Raw genomic sequence first — 18,197 nt, forward strand, 5'->3', positions numbered from 1 at the left:
TAACATAGAAATTAGTGTTTGTTCTATGTCAAACCCCATTATTTTTCCAATGTTAGATCTTATTTCTCCCCAGTAAGTTTCAATTGCAGGACAGGAGCAAAATATATGTATGTGATCCCCCCTTGATAGCCCGCATTCTCTCCAACAAGGGTGTAGTGAGCCAGCCTGTTTTGATTTCAGTTTAGGTGTTATGAAGAAACGTATAACATTCTTCCAACAGAATTCTCTCCATGACCTTGAGTTGGTGGAGCTTTGTTGAGTCTCTAATATGTTCAACCATGTTTCATCAGTTACTTCAATGTCAAGTTCCTCCTCCCATTTCTGTTAAATATAGTTTGTAGTGTTTCTTTGAAGATAAAATACCCAAGTAAAGATTTGAAATAGTTTTCTATGATACTCCAAGTTGTCTGCGCTAGTGAATACTTGGATCAATGTCTGAGTTACCTGAGGGTCAATCACTTTTATTCCTTTAAAAAGTAGCAACCTGTGGTTACCTGTAAAAACAGTGTTTATCCAAGCCATGGATAAACACTGTTACTTAGGTCCTGGAACGGTGGGGATGTTTTTCAGCGGTAGGGACTAGGAGACTAGTCAGGATCGAGGCAAAGATGAACGGAGCAAAGTACAGAGAGATCCTTGATGAGCGCTCAGGACCTCAGACTGGGGCGAAGGTTCACCTTCCAACAGGACAACAACCCTAAGCACACAGCCAAGACAACGCAAGAGTGGCTTCGGAACAAATCTCTGAATGTCCTTGAGTGGTCCAGCCAGATCCCGGACTTGAACCCGATCAAACAGCTCTGGAGAGACCTGAAAATAGCTGTGCAGCAACGCTCCCCGTCCAACCTGACAGATCATGAGAGGATCTGCAGAGAGAAATAGAAGAACTCCCCAAATACAGGTGCGCCAAGCTTGTACCCAAATAGACGCAGTAATCGCTGCCAAAGGTTCTTCAACAAAGTACTGCGTTAAGGGTCTGAAAACTTAAGTAAATGTCATATTTCAGTTTTTTTTATATACATTTGCTGAAATGTCTTTGTCATTATGGGGTATTGTGTGCAGATTGATGAGGGGGAAAAACTATGCATTCCATTTTAGAATAAGGCTGTAACGTAACAAAATGTGGACAAAAGACCGCGACAAAAAGATAAGAGTTAACTCTTCTTAGAGGGAGCAGTTAATGGGACAGAAGAGGAGAAAATAAAGACGATACATCAAACGAAACACCTCGCCTGGCTTGCAATTTGATGTGGCCGGTGCTCAGGTCGCGAGGATCTGTGGCTCATAACACCGTGACACATTCTCAGCTCTCTGGGAAGATGTGAACGCTTGCTAAGCATCCAGATAGGAGTTTTCTTCAAACACGTCACAGATGGTCAAACCCTTTGACTAAACTTATTTATTCTGTATATTCACAATTTATTGAATTATGTAGGCGGTGTGAGGGCATTTTTGTCTTCCATGATCAATAGAAGGATTCCACTGTCAAATGATGTGACACGGGACTGAGGCAGGTGATTTGAGTGATGTTGCGTCACATTCGTTTGTTAGACTCCCAGTGTGTGCACCTGTGTGCACGGGCGTGTGAGGTGCTTTCAAACACACACCCAACAGGTCTCTGGTGCGTGCTGTGCGGTCTTCTCATGTGATTCAATTGAGTGGTGTGTAAAATTGGCAGATATCTTTGGTGGCTGTCTTGTTTGGATAAATTGGACTTATTTTGCAATTAGTGCACTGAAAATGTCACAGACACATAACATTCATAACATAAAACAGCTGTTAAAAATGTCTTGAAGACTTTGGTTCGTTAGGCATTGGATTGTAGTCGACAGCGTACGCTTCGGCACAAACATCTCAATTAATTTGTCAGACAATTACCCGTCATCAGGGCCAACACAACAACAAACAAACCAACATCGCAAAACAAAAAAAAGTGAATCTGTCAATCCGGACCTAAATTCTCTGGATTCTTTTGGGATGAAACACGGCCAGCAAAGACCATCTTTAATCGTGGGCTTCTTTCCCTTGGATCAGGGGGTTAACAGTTGCAAATGCTATGCACCAACAGTCTGCCAAGACTCTAGTAGTCTCTAGTAGTCAAGTATGTGTCTCGCACTGCCCAGGATGGTGTGAATTACAATGAAATATTGAGCTCATTTATGAATAAGTGGATCTGAACGCCCCTTTCTAACAGCTTCCATATGCCTATTCAGTTGATGGAAACCTTTGGATGGGTCGTTTCTCTTAGCTGCTTCATTAAATAGTAAAAGTTGAAAGTGTAATGCTTCATGACAAAAAGAGAAAGAACAAGATCTATAACAGTGGGACATTATTATTATTATATTTATTTTTTTGCTCCAGTAGAAAATTAAAGAAGGCGTCGGATACGATATATGAATAACACGATAACTAATCAACGATGCGGTTGTTGATTGGCGCATTAATTACAATTTGAGAACTCGGGGCATCTTGCCGCACCTCTCGAAAGGGTGGTAGCTTAGCTACCTGCGAACAAGACGTAGCACGCGTACTGTTTACTTTCCCTTTGATTCAAATAGTATGGGGAAAGTGGGCGAGATAAAAGTCACAGTGGGGAGTCGTACTAACAAGACACAATCAGCGGCAGCCCTCCAGACATCTCCAAAAGAGATACCAAAGGAGAGAGGCTGCGGGGGGTAGGAGACCAGTTCAGAGCTCTCTAGTCAAAGGAGGGCCTTTTGAAATCAGCAAATTCCATGCACTTTCTGAGCCACAGAGATTGGGGGGGTTTCATGCGTCGCATGCTACAGCTGCAACAAAGATGGCGGAAAAAGTGATAAGAAAGCACCTTGTTAGGTGCCTTGTAAAGGTCCCTCAAATCTCTTGTTTTACTCCCATTACAAGTTGTCAATAAGTTATTTGGAAAGACTTTATATGGTATCACATAAATAATGTGGAGCTTTCATTTCTTTTTTTTATGAGAACACATAAATTGAAAGGAAATGTGTGAACAAGCAGGTGTGGACTTTGGTGGAAACATTCATGGTTTCGATCACTACACTTCGATCAAACACTCCACATGTTTTTTTCCATCAATCAATCAAATTCAAATGTACTTTATAAAGTCCTTTTTACATCAGCAGTTGTCACAAAGTACACAGTTGGAGATGATCTTTTCTTAGATAATGTTATATAAGCCAAAGAGGGTGGGTCTGGGAGAGTTCATCAAGAGGCACTTCAGAGAGGCGAAAGATCCACATCTCAGATCCACGTCTCAAGAGTTTGAACATGACTGAAATATGAATTGATCGAGTCTGAACACAAAATATTTCCTTTGTACCATGTACCCTTCCTACATGCTCCGGGCATTTGACGAAAGTCCTTTGATAATCAAACACTATCATCTGCCTCTTTCTTGTGTACCTTTGGTAATACTGATTGAAAAGTATGGTGATACTGTAGCAAAACACTGTACATGACAATGACAATACAGGCAACTATGGTAAACAGAGTTGATATGCTTTTTGAGAGCATTAAAGATAAAAAGTACTCCTTAAATTAGACCAACAGTAGCAAAGACTTAAGCTCTCAAAACTGCTCCAAGAAAATACTTGAGACCATGGCTGATGTGCAGAAAATATAATACCACAAAGACATTAACAAATAAGTATTAGACAATAACTTAACTTCAAATTAAACCAGTTGAAGGCAAAACATTGTACTTTCTAGAAAAATCAGTGATGAACGCAGAACAAATGCAGTTCACTGTAAGAAATATTACACACTGAAAGTACCTGACGTTCTACACGCAGCAAAAGCAACGAAACAAACTGTTTTTATATAGCTGTATAGAGTAATTTTCTCTTCAGTAAATACCCTATCTGAATCAAAATAAAAGAACGATGTATCACTTAAAGTGGAAATGCCAGCTTTTAGGCATCATCTTCCTGGGGGTGTATATGAACACATTTTTACTCATACAAATCTGTTCATATACAACCCCAGGAAGAATATGATGCTTTTTTTTTTACATTTTCTTACAAGCGAGCACTTAGATATTTTCATACTTTCATAGAAGGTTTGGGAATTACGTAGAGTTAGGCATTTGGGGAAATTCTAAAGCAATATATAGACGGAAAGTGGCCGTGTGCGTTTGTACAATTAATAGACACTGCGGCAAATAAAACCGAATAAAAATGTGTCTGTCTTGTCCAGGACTCTACACAGACCGGTGCGCCATAGCCAATCAGAGCTACGGTAGGCCTATATGCAAATAAGCCATTTACCACACGGCCTGCCATCATTCATTTTGAACTGGACAGTGTTCACAGGCAGCAGCAACAGCGTGACTTTAGAACATTAGAAAGTATTCGACAAAAGCCACAAAATACACCTGAATGGTTTTCTGGAAATATGTAAATACCACGGAAGTCCTCTTACATTTGGGAACTTTACAGTCCTATTGATCAAACAACCATGAACAGGTATGCTATCTCTCCTGCCCTAAGATCAACAACTAATGTTAGACAGAGGGAGATGAGTCTAATGGGGCAAGAGTAGATAAACCCTCTCAAACTTTTTCAGCTTGTAGTGGGCTGTCAAAATTGCACTGTTAATAGACTGGGAATTGTAGCCTGCTCGCCCTTCTGCAACTTGCCTGCCAATGCATGCTTATCCCAACCCACGCTTTGACAACTGAATGGGAACTGCCTGCATGCCCTTTTGATCATGTCAAATACATGTGATTGACAACGAAGAGATATACATGCTAACTGGGGATAACAGTCGTTCAAGTGTAACATATTTATTTATTTATTTTTATTTCACCTTTATTTAACCAGGTAGGCTAGTTGAGAACAAGTTCTCATTTACAACTGCGACCTGGCCAAGATAAAGCAAAGCAGTTCAACACATACAACAACACAGAGTTACACATGGAATAAACAAACATACAGTCAATAATACAGTAGAAAAAAAGAAGTATATATACAGTGTGTGCAAATGAGGTAAGATAAGGGAGGTAAGGCAATAAAATAAGCCATAGTGGCGAGGAATTTAGATATAGCAATGAAACACTGGAGTGCTAGATGTGCAGAAGATGAATGTGCAAGTAGAGATACTGGGGTGCAAAGGAGCAAAATAAATAAATAAATACAGTATGGGGATGAGGTAGTTGGATGGGCTATTTACAGATGGGCTATGTGCATGTGCAATGATCTGTGAGCTGCTCTGACAGCTGGTGCTTGGAGTTAGTGAGGGAGATAAGAATCTCCAGCTTCAGCGATTTTTGCAGTTTGTTCCAGTCATTGGCAGCAGAGAACTGGAAGGAAAGGCGGCCAAATGAGAAATTGGCTTTGGGGATGACCAGTGAAATATACCTGCTGGAGCGCGCGCTGTGGGTAGGTGCTGCTATGGTGACCAGTGAACTGAGATAAGGCAAGGTTTTACCTAGCAAAGGCTTGTAGATGACCTGGAGCCAGTGGGTTTGGCGACGAGTATGAAGCGAGGGCCAGCCAACGAGAGTATACAGGTCGCAGTGGTTGGTAGTATATGGGGCTTTGGTGACAAAACGGATGGCACTGTGATAGACTGCATCCAATTTGTTGAGTAGAGTGTTGGAGGCTATTTTGTAAATGACATCGCCGAAGTCTAGGATCGGTAGGATAGTCAGTTTTACGAGGGTATGTTTAGCAGCATGAGTGAAGGATGCTTTGTTGCGAAATAGGAAGCCGATTCTAGATTTAATTTGGGATTGGAGATGCTTAATGTGGGTCTGGAAGGAGAGTTTACAGTCTAACCAGACACCTAGGTATTTCTAGTTGTCCACATATTCTAGGTCAGAACCATCCAGAGTAGTGATGCTGAATGGGCGGGCAGGTGCGGACAGCGATCGGTTGAAGAGCATGCATTTAGTTTTACTTGCATTTAAGAGCAGTTGGAGGCCACAGAAGGAGAGTTGTATGGCATTGAAGCTCGTCTGGAGGTTAGTTAGCACAGTGTGCAAAGACGACATCATTGATGTATACAGAGAAGAGAGTCGGCCCGAGAATTGAACCCTGTGGCACCCCCATAGAGACTGCCAGAGGTCCGGACAACAGGCCCTCCGATTTGACACACTGAACTCTATCAGAGAAGTAGTTGGTGAACCAGGCGAGGCAGTCATTTGAGAAACCAAGGCTGTTGAGTCTGCCGATAAGAATGTGGTGATTGACAGAGTCGAAAGCCTTGGCCATGTCGATGAATACGGCTGCACAGTATTGTCTCTTATCGATGGAAGTTATGATATTGTTTAGGACCTTGAGCGTGGCTGAGGTGCACCCATGACCAGCTCAGAAGTCAGATTGCATAGCGGAGAAGGTACGGTGGGATTCAAAATGGTCGGTGATCTGTTTGTTAACTTGGCTTTCGAAGACCTTTGAAAGACAGGGTAGGATAGATATAGGTCTGTAGCAGTTTGGGTCTAGTGTCTCCCCCTTCGAAGAGGGGGATGACCGCGGCAGCTTTCCAATCTTTGGGGATCTCAGACGATACAACAGAGAGGTTGAACAGGCTAGTAATAGGGGTTGCAACAATTTTGGCAGATCATTTTAGAAAGAGAGGGTCCAGATTGTCTAGCCCGGCTGATTTGTAGGGGTCCAAATTTTGTAGCACTTTCAGAACATCAGCTATCTGGATTTGGGTGAAGGAGAAATGGGGGAGGCTTGGGCGAGTTGCTGTGGGGGGTCCAGGGCAGTTGACCGGGGTAGGGATAGCCAGGTGGAAAGCATGGCCAGCCGTAGAAAAATGCTTATTGAAATTCTCAATTATCATGGATTTATCGGTTGTGACAGTGTTTCCTAGCCTCAGTGCAGTGGGCAGCTGGGAGGAGGTGCTCTTATTATCCATGGACTACAGTGTACCATAACTTTTTTGAGTTTGAGTTTGAAAAAGCTAGCTTTAGCTTTCCTAACTGCTTTTATATCAATATCAATGACTTGATATTGAGTCAATGAAACTGAAACAGTGCATCCCGAATGGGTGGAGGCAGCAAAAAATGTACCAGGCCAGGTGTGATTTACAACCTGATAGCAATATTCTTTGGACTACCATGAAATGTATTGGTGAATTACAGTATATTAGTAATGCATTGAGCTCCATCCATCTATTCTGCTAACAATGCCTTGGTCTAAGTCATGGAATTTTGAGTCAAATATAACCTATTTTTAAAACCTCTTACAAAGTTGGTTTTGTAGCATAAACTGGGAATTTGATATTGTTGGCTGATATTACTGTCTGTTTGTTTCATATCTGCAAAGTAGTTAGTTCCACCTTAAAGCAATATACTTGTTTACCCCGCATTCGATGCACAGAAGATCTCTCTTCAAAAGAATACCACAGTCTCAAGTTTCGGGTTTCGAGCAAGATCATTGCACTTCAAACCATTGAACCTACTTAATCAGCTATTGTGTGTTCTCGTTCAACCACTGTGGAATTTCTAAGCAAAATCTCTGACCGACTCTTTACAAAGCTATCTTTGATTACAAGCTAGCCCATAGGGAAACTTTACAAAACTCCCCTACTTCCCTGTGGAGAGGGCCAGGTGACTACCAACCACTCAATTGGTAGACCAAATTCTTATCCACAAAAGGCCATGAAACATAGCTTTCATGCCCAAACAGAAGCTGCACATGCCTGTTCTTGCCCTTCCAAATACCACTTGCACCAATCAGAACCCACCATTCATCGCTTCCACAAATGAATGTTTTCCTGAGCACCAATGAAAGACTATAACACACTGCTGACTAGGATGAACATTTGTTGTGATTCTTTTTTTAAACTTCGTACTTAAACAATATCTCCACAAAACAGGAGTTAGGGGGCTCACATTTAACTAATAAAGGTTTGGCAGACTTACCGATTTCGTTGTCCGACTTATTGTCAATTTCCGTGTCTGTGATGGTAAGGGCTGAGTTGGAGCGACTAGACAGGCACGAGCTTTGGCCTGACTTGGCACCCCTTCCCCAGAGAGCCATGGTACGTTCCGGGGATGTGGGCTCATGATTTTCTATGGGGACCGTTCTTCTGGAGTAGCGACCAAGGGGGTGTGAGAGGCCCGTTTCAGGGCAGAGGGCCAGGCCTCTGCGTGTGGAGGGCTCACATATCCCAAGTTGCCTCAGCGAGAAGCCCTGTCCTGTAAAATCAAAAAAATAATGTGCTTTTTAATAGCAGCCTGATAATTTAACAATGTTATCAAACCCCAATCCTAAACCCAGAATATCTGCCACGGTGTATAGCTTTCAAATTGTGTGACTGTTCTTAGAAGGGAAGTAGGGAGGGTTGGGTACGTTACTTCTAAATGTAATCCGTTACCAGTTACCTGTCCAAAATTGTAATCAGTAACGTAACTTTTGGATTACCTAAACTCAGCAACATATTCTGAATACATTCAGTTACTTTTAGATTACATTCCCCTTAAAAGGCATTAGAAGAAGACAAACATGTATGTTTCCAATTGAACAACATCTATTGCAGGATAACTCAATGTTAAAGTTTACATAGCTGGCCATATATAGATGTTACATTTTACTTTATGGATTGGTTATGTAGGCTTCTTCTAACACATCGCTTTCTACTACATATAATAATAATAATAAAAATATGAAATTATATCTTTACATTAAAAACCAAAGTCTATCAGAATTCCAGTCATTACAATAAATGTTATACCCCTTGATTTCAAGAATAGGACTTAGAAATACAGAAGTATAGATTAGCCAAATTGTATTACCTGAGAATAACCCCAAAACTAAAGACTTATTAGCCAGCCCTACTGTTTATGATTTTGTTGTCATGGAGGACGATTGGGCTCATTGATTCCAGTTGAAAAATGAATGCTGCGCTCATGGAATGGCATGCTTTGAGCACTAGTGAAAATACTGATATCTTGATAATATGCAGCTGTTTAATTTGTTTGGGATAGGGGGCAGAATTTTCACATTTGGATGAAAAGCGTGCCCAGAGTAAACTTGACTCAGTCCCAGTTGCTAATACGTATATGCATATTAACACTCTGAAGTTTCTAAAACTGTTTGAATGATGTCTGTGAGTATAACATAACTCATATGGCAGGCGAAAACCTGAGAAAAATCCAACCAGGAAGTGGGAAATCTGAGGTGTGTAGTTTTTCAACTCTTTGCCTATCGAATATACAGTGTCTATGGGGTCAAATTGCACTTCCTAAGGCTTCCACTAGATGTCAACAGTCTTTAGAACCTTGTTTGATGCCTCTACTGTGAAGTGGGGGCGAATGAGAGGGGATTGAGTAAGGTCTCTCCCAGAGTGCCATGAGCTGACCATGTGCGTTCACGTGAGAGTTAGCTTGAGTTCCATTGCATTCCATGGCGGGTATATGTTTGGCTTGTTTTGGTCTCTGAGCGCCGTACTCAGATTATTGCTTTTTCCGGAAAGCTTTTTTGAAATCTGACACTGTGGTTGAATTAACGAGAAGTTTATCTTTAAAATGGTGTCTAATACTTGTATGTTTGAGAAATTTGAATTATGAGCTTTTCTGTTGATTGAATTTGGCGCCCTGCAATTTCATTGGCTGTTGGCGTTCCGCTCACCCCGTTCCCTGACAGGTTAAAGGGCAAATACACAGATAAAATAATAACAAAACGGCCTGTTTTTGTTAAAAGCTGAGGGATGGGCCTGGAGAAATGTAACCACTCTCAGATTAATAAACAGAGCTATGGATGCAAGGACTGACCATCAATGATATCAAAATGATTGTTTTAACCATGTTATGAGGCTATACAGTTTTTGTTTACATTTGCAATGTTTACAAAAAATCGGGGGGAAAACAAGCTTATTTTGGGTTGTCATTCAGTGTGACAGGTGAACTAAGCTCATGAGGCATTTATAAGTTATATTCTTCAAGAATCAATGGATATACAGTACCAGTCAAAACTTTGAACACACCTACTCATTCAAGGGTTTTTCTTTATTTTAAAATAGTAGTGAAGACATCTAAAATATGAAATAACAGATATGGAATCATGTAGTAACCAAAATAAGTGTTAAACAAATGTAACGTTCGTCTTCCTCCTCGTCTGAGGAGGAGCAAGGATCGGACCAAAGCGCAGCGTGGTTTGAATACATACTATCGTTTATTAAACGAAGACGAAAAAAACACTTGAACAAACTACAAAACAATAAACGACGTGAACAGACCTGAACTTGAGAACATATAAAACATGAACGCACGAACAGGAACGAACGAACGAACGAACGAACGAACGAACGAACGAACGAACGAACCAGTACCGTGTGGCGAACAAACACAGACACAGCAACAATCACCCACAAACAACCAGTGAAAACAGCCTACCTTAATATGGCTCCCAATCAGAGACAATGACAAACACCTGTCTCTGATTGAGAACCATATTAGGCCAAAAGAACAAACCTAAACATAGAAACAAATAACATAGACTGCCCACCCCAACTCACGCCCTGACCATACTAAATAAATACAAAACAAGGGAAATAAGGTCAGGAACGTGACAACAAATGAACATATATGTTAGATTTTAGATTCTTCAAAGTAGCCGCTCCCTTTGACTTGATGACAGCTTTGCTACTTTGAAGAATATAAAATATATTTTGATTTGTTTAACAGTTGTTTGGTTACTACATGATTCCAAATGTTATTTCATAGTTTTGATGTCTTAACTATTATTTTACAAAATATATTTTTTTTATCAGCATGAATTAGAATGAGCAAAAAGCCTCACTTTTATTCCACGGGATCCGCACTATGCAGATGTTGCTTGAGCATATATTTCAAAGGCTGTCCACTGGTTTCAAAAACAATGATTGATAAGCAACTTAAACTTCTTGAAATCAACCACTATTGGGTTCAAATACACATTTAGATTTGTGAACAGCCATCCACAACAACCACAATCTGTAAGGCGCAAATAGCTAAATAAGAGAGAAGCAGTGTGATAGATATCAATGCGCTATGTACACTACCGTTCAAAAGTTTGGGGTCACTTAGAAATGTCCTTGATTTTGAAAGAAAATCATTTTTGGGTCCATAAAAATAACACCAAATTGATCAGAAATACAGTGTAGACACTGTTAATGTTGTGAATGACTATTGTAGCTGGAAACGGCTGATTTCTAATGGAATAGAAAAGGCGTACAGAGGCCAATTATCAGCAACCATCACTCCTGTGTTCCAATGGCACGTTGTGTTAGCTAATCCAAGTTCATCATTTTAAAAGGCTAATTGATCTTTAGAAAACCCTTTTGCAATTATGTTAGCGCAGCTGAAAACTGTTGTCCTGATTAAAGAAGCAATAGAACTGGCCTTCTTTAGACTACAGTGGCTTGCGAAAGTATTCACCCCCTTGGCATTTTTCCTATTTTGTTGCCTTACCACCTGGAATTAAAATGGATTTTTTGGGGGTTTGTATCATTTGATTTACACAACATGCCTACCACTTTGAAGATGCAAAATAGTTTTTATTGTGAAACAAACAAAAAATAACACAAAAAAACTGAAACTCTTGAGCATGCATAACTATTCACCCCCTCAAAGTCAATACTTTGTAGAGCTACCTTTTGCAGCAATTACAGCTGCAAGTCTCTTGGGGTATGTCTCTATAAGCTTGGCATATCTTGCCACTGGGATTTTTGCCCATTCTTCAAGGCAAAACTGCTCCAGCTCCTTCAAGTTGGATGGGTTCCGCTGGTGTACAGCAATCTTTAAGTCATACCACATATTCTCAATTGGATTGAGGTCTGGGCTTTGACTAGGCCATTCCAAGACATGTAAATGTTTGACTTTAAACCTCTCAAGTGTTGCTTTAGCAGTATGCTTAGGGTCATTGTCCTGCTGGAAGGTGAACTTCCATCCCAGTCTCAAATCTCTGGAAGACTGAAACAGGTTTCCCTTAAGAATTTACCTGTATTTAGTGCCATCCATCATTCCTTCAATTCTCACCAGTTTCCCAGTCCCTGCCAATGAAAAACATCAACACAGCATGATGCTGCCATCAACATGCTTCGCTGTGGGGATGGTATTCTCCGGGTGATGAGAGGTGTTGGGTTTGCGCCAGACATAGCGTTTTCCTTGATGGCCAAAAAGCTAAATTTTAGAAGAGTACCTTCTTCCATATGTTTGGAGAGTCTCCCACATGCCTTCTGGCGAACACCAAACATGTTTGCTTAGTTTTTTCTGGCCACTCTTCCATAAAGCCCAGCTCTGTGGAGTGTACGGCTTAAAGTGGTCCTATGGACAGATTCTCCAATCTCCGCTGTGGAGCTTTGCAGCTCCTCCAGGGTTATCTTTGTTGCCTCTTCTGATTAATGCCCTCCTTGCCTGGTCCGTGAGTTCTGTTGGGCACCCCTCTCTTGGCAGGTTTGTTGTGGTGCCATATTCTTTCCATTTTTTAATAATGCATTTAATGGTGCTCCGTGCTAAGTTCAAAGTTTGGGATATTTTTTTTATAACCCAACCCTGATCTGTACTTCTCCACAACGTTGTCCCTGACCTGTTTGGAAAGCTCCTTGGTCTCATATTGCCCCTTGCTTAGCGGACACTGGGGCATTTCAGAAAATATGTATATATACTGAGATCATATGACAGATCATGTGACACTTAGATTGCACACAGGTGGACTTTATTTAACTAATTATGTGACTTCTCAAGGTAAGTGGTTGCACCAGATCTTATTTAGGGGCTTCATAGCAAAGGGGGTGAATACATATGCACGCACCACTTTTCTGTTTTACATTTTTTTACATTCTTTGAATCAAGTTCTTTTTTTATTTCACTGTGTATGTCCATTACATGAAATACAAAAACAAATCTATTTTTATTACAGGTTGTAATGCAACAAAATAGGAAAAACACCAAGGGGGATGAATACTTTTGTAAGGCACTGTAGTTGAGAATCTGGAGCATCATCATTTATGGGTTCGACTACAGGCTCAAAATGACCAGAAACCAAGACCTTTCTTCTGAAACTTGTCAGTCTAATCTTGTTCTGAGAAATTAAGTCTATCCCATGCGAGAAATTGCCAAGAAACTGAAGATCTTGTACAACGCTGTGTAATACTCCCTTCACAGAATAGCGCAACTGTATCTAACCCGAATAGAAGACAAGTACATTAAAGTGTCTAGTTTGAGAAACAGACGCCCCATAAGTCCTCAACTGGCAGCTTCATTAAATAGTACCCGCAAAACATCAGTCTCAACGTCAACAGTGAAGAGGCGACTCCGGGATGCTGGCCTTCTAGGCAGAGTTGCAAAGAAAAAGCCATTTCTCAGATTGCCCAATGAAAATAAAATATAAAAAAATGGGCAAAAGAACACAGACACTGGACAGAGGAACTTTAGCCAGTAAGCTTGGGAGTTTGGTTGGGACAAGAATTCATTTCCTGGCAGGCAAGCTGCAGAAGCACAAGTAAGCTACAATGCCCCATTGTTTATTAGTGCAATTTTGACGAGCTGAAAAAGTTTGAGAGTTCATCTAAATGTTCCTACGTTATATTTTAGCTCATCTTGTTCTGGCTAGCATTAGTCGTTGATCCTGTTGTTGTTGATGTGCATAACTGAGGGAGACAGAGCCTACCTTTTCATGGTTGTTTGATCAATAGGACTGTAAAGTTCCCAAATGTAAGAGGACTCCCGTGGTATTTATATATTTGCAAAAATCCATTAAGGTGTATTCTGTGGCTTTGGCGAATGCGCTCTAATGATCTAAAGTCGTGCTGTTGCAGCTACCTGTAAACACACAGTCCAGTTCAAAGTGAATGATGGCAGACCTGAGTGGCAAATGCCTTGTTTGCAAAAAGACCTACTGTAGCTCCGATTGGCTATGGCGCACCGGTCTGCGTGTCACGGATACCTCCGGAAATGTGTCATTACGCACACCTGGTCCCCTTGACTAGTAATTTCCCTGACTAGTAATTGTATAAAAGTGCCATTTGTTCACCATGGTCTTGTCGATTATTGTTACAATGTCTGTTGGTCGTGTGAGTACCTGAGCTGTGTTGTTTTGGCTTTCGTGCCACTTGTATTGTGCAGATGATTCCGGGTTTTGTCCCGTGTGGTATCATTGTGCGCCCCGTGTATTTATTTGAGGTACTCCTCGCTCTTTTGTTTGGGTTTCAACCCTGTGTTTTGTATACGTGTTTGTTTGGTCTTCGTCCCCGTGCCTTTACATGGCACGCTGTAATTTGGGTCCATAAAAACCCCTATTACGCATGCCTGCGCCTGTCTCCCAATCCTTTACACCAATGTGACACTGCGTAGACTCCGGTCTTGGACAAGAGATGTCTATTAATTGTCCAAACGCACTGCCGCTTTTCCACTCACAAATGCCTTAGTATATGTAATTCCCAAACATAATTATGCTGCAATAGCTTATGTGTCGGGGGCCTAGGGTCAGTCTGTTATATCTGGAGTATTTCTCCTGTCTTATCCCGTGTCCTGTGTGAATTTAAGTAGGCTCCCTCTAATTCTCTCTCTCTTTCTCTTCTTTCCAAGGACCAGAGCCCTAGGACCATGCCTCAGGACTACCTGGCCTGATGACTCCTTGCTGTCCCCAGTCCACCTGGTTGTGCTGCTGCTCCAGTTTCATCTGTTCTGCCTGCGGCTATGGAACCCTGACCTGTTCACCGGACGTGCTACCTTGTCCCTGACCTGCTGTTTTCGACTCTCTCTCTCTCTCTCTCTACAGCACCTGCTGTCTCTAACTCTGAATGATCGGCTATGAAAAGCCAACTGACATTTACTCCTGAGGTGCTGACCTGTTTCACCCTCTACAACCACTGTGATTATTATTATTTGACCCGGTTGGTCATCTATGAACCTTTGAACATCGTAGCCATGTACTGTTATAATCTCCACCCGGCACAGCCAGAAGAGGACCGCCCACCCCTCAGAGCCTGGTTCCTCTCTAGGTTTCTTCCTAGGTTACTGCCTTTCTAGGGAGTTTTTCCTAGCCACCGTGCTTCTAACATCTGCATTGCTTGCTGTTTGGGGTTTTAGGCTGGGTTTCTGTTTAGCACTTTGTGACATTGGCTGATGTAAAAAGGGTTTTATAAATACATTTGATTGACTTAAGAATTTATGAAAATGTGAAATGACAATATGTAATTGCTCACTTGTGAGAAAACATTTAAAAAGGTGTTATGTTCTTCCTGGGGGTGTATATGAACAGACTTGAATACGAGTCCATGTTGCTAAAATGCTGTCAGTTAAGATAGAAGTATATAGGACTTTTGTTTCTTTGAGGATTATCGGGAATGACCTTACACTTGAACCTAAAACAAACCGTCTGAAAACAACATTCCTCTAGAGTACTCAAGGAAAAGATGATCCCACTCATTGTGTCCAACTACCTAAATCGTAAATTGTAACAGATTCACGGCTCTGTGTCTTCTTAATCGTTTGTAAATCTGAACTTAAAGTGAGGATTTAATATAGAAACAAAAAGCGATAAAACAGATGCATGGAAATTTACACTGTCAATGCTGGATTGAGTAAATACAAAATGTGGTCTGAAGTAAACAGAAAAAATCTACCAAAGTAACATTTCTAAATGTGTGGACAAAATTCAATTATACCAAGTAATATAAATTATTGTTCACTGTAATTATTTTTCTAAAATGTATTTTGGGGGAAAATGTACAGTCAAAGTTTTCCATTAATATTTGTATTTTTTATTCTTCTAGCTGAACGTTTGAAAATGTGAATTCATGCGGCATAAGATTACACACATGTATTTTACCCATATTAATTTAAAGTAGTAAGACTAATATAAGTACAATAGCAATTAATAAAATAATTTACAAAAATCAGTTTCTTGCATTTATATTTAGTTTACCGGTTAGTCCGGTAAAAACAAGTGAAATTGACAAAGAACATTGTAAGATACATTGACAATATTCTATGTAACGTTTCAAACTTCATAGGATAATAAGTCAAATGTATAGTTTTAGGTTTTTATTAAGGTCCAAATTGTGAATTAACTTTTTTCTAAACAGATAAACACTTAAAAATGCAAAACATTCACATAATAATTTCTAATTCAACTGAATCATTCAGTATTTGGAGTTGTGATTTACATTTCAACAAGGACATGTTGTTCAAACACAAAGTACTAATTCGCAATCGTGCTCCAACTGAATTATCATTGAGGTGAAAATAAGTCCAATAGCTCATTACCTTTTCACTAAAAGTCCTAAATTGATCGAGAAATAAAAGGGAAAACTAACATTCGTCCCACAGCCTAATTAGAATGCTATTAATTTCCAGCTGGCGCCAATTAGCAGGAATCTGTGAGAAATATGTCATTAATTATGATCCGTTCATAGATCAACAAGAATCGGCTATAACACGTTATTCGTATTATGAACATTTCCTGCCAATTGCCAACAACCAATTAAAAAGCGGGGTTATTTGCTCAGCAGTTAAATGGGTAATTATCATTGGTATGTGAAGTGGAGTGGTGATAATTTTGTTTGGATGTGTACATAGTTCAAGCACAGATCGAAAAGAGCTCTACTTTTCATCATGGATTAATAAAAACCTCAAGTGACAAGCTATGAATGCTGGTAAATTGATCATACAAGAAGATAAAGACCACCACCAGTTTAAAGAAACCCATGGGATACCTTACCTAAGACAAAACATCAGACTTACTAATACAGTATCAAAAATATTTATGTCAATGAGCTAAACTGTAGACAATGAATTTATATTCTCACAATTTTCTTTTTACCAAACTCCATGTGTTCCCAAGTTAATTATGTTTAAAAAAATACACATATGAAATCTGAATCAAATCTCATCTAAACAAATTAGATCTATACAATACGCCCATTATTAAGCATATAATGGGCGTATTGCAATGATTTCATATCATTGGATTGGAATAGAGCTGTGACTGTACTGACCTGGTCTGCCGTAGTCATTGGTCTCCTGATAGGCCATCTCCTTGACTCGGCCTGAGAATAGCAGCCGGGCGGGGTCATGGTCGTAGGCCTGCAGCGTCTCGCTAGAGCTGTAGGACTTCTGTGTAGGCACCCGGCAGGCCCCTTCTCTGTCTGTCGATGATGCGGTGTAACGCCGTTCCAGATCCCGCTCCCTTTCGTGGTCTCTCTCCCGGTCTCTCTGGCTCTTGGAGAGCGAGCAGAAGGGCCGCTGCTCCTTCACCTGTTCCATGCTGCCTGCATACTGTGTTCTCCCTCGTTCTCTCCTGAGACGATCGCTTTGGGATATTCCGCTTTATGCTGTTGGTAAGTCTCTCCCTCTGTATTTCTGTCGACCTGGACAAACAGAGAGGGGGGAGATGAGAAGCTCAGATAACACTAATCCGCCCACTTAATCTTCAAAAGCCCACACTCACTCCCACCACAGCACCACCACCACCTCTCGAAACCCCACCCGTAAGCCATGCCATGCATGAACTCCCCTCAATAAAACAGATCTCCTCTCACTGACTCACTCTCACACTTTCTTTTATTCTTTTGGACACAACTTGGTTGTGTGTGTGTGATATATATATATATATATATCTGAGGTAGACGTTCATTTAGACACTTTGATTAGCCGCTACCGTTAAGTGTAGGGTGGATTTTCACTGGTGAGGATTTCGGTAAAATGGGGACAGACGTGGGAAGAAAGAATAAAACTAATCCGCAAAAACCCCAAGGGGAAAGTGAGTGGTGAGAATCCCCGGTGTGGCGCTCAAGTGTTTAATACCAACCTTTTCCACTCATCCCGAAATACCACACTTTCATTTCTGTCTTGGCTCAGCTGGAAGCCCGAACACCCCTAACTTTCCTCTACTGAAACTGATCAACTGAAACTTTGCTTTACACCAATCATCAAAATATTTGAATGACGCCTTGTGCATGTTAAGATATGGAAGACTACCTGGAGATCCTTTCCTGGGAGACTTCCAGAAGCACTAAAGGTAGAGGATGGATCCAAGGGTCATGAATATAATAATAATAATAATAATAATAATAATAATAATGATAATAACAATAACGACAACCACATTTGTATAGCACTTTCAATATACAGTGGGGAGAACAAGTATTTGATACACTGCCGATTTTGCAGGTTTTCCTACTTACAAAGCATGTAGAGGTCTGTAATTTTTATCATAGGTACACTTCAACTGTGAGAGACGGAATCTAAAACAAAAATCCAG

General features: G+C 40.7%; 1 protein-coding gene across 2 annotated transcripts in view; it reads right to left on the reverse strand.

The window, feature by feature from the left end:
- Positions 1-18,197, reverse strand: part of LOC139581122 (teneurin-3-like) — a 204,451-nt gene that overhangs the window by 151,723 nt on the left and 34,531 nt on the right. For both annotated transcript variants that reach the window (XM_071410574.1, XM_071410573.1), the window contains exons 2-3: positions 16,933-17,304; positions 7,874-8,149 (exon numbers count right to left, since the gene is read on the reverse strand). In XM_071410574.1, the coding sequence (XP_071266675.1) occupies positions 7,874-8,149; positions 16,933-17,200 (544 nt within the window). In that variant the 5' untranslated portion in view covers positions 17,201-17,304. The remainder of the gene's footprint in view (positions 1-7,873; positions 8,150-16,932; positions 17,305-18,197) is intronic.

Source organism: Salvelinus alpinus, chromosome 7 (genome assembly GCF_045679555.1).
Source record: "Salvelinus alpinus chromosome 7, SLU_Salpinus.1, whole genome shotgun sequence".
NCBI lineage: Eukaryota > Metazoa > Chordata > Actinopteri > Salmoniformes > Salmonidae > Salvelinus > Salvelinus alpinus.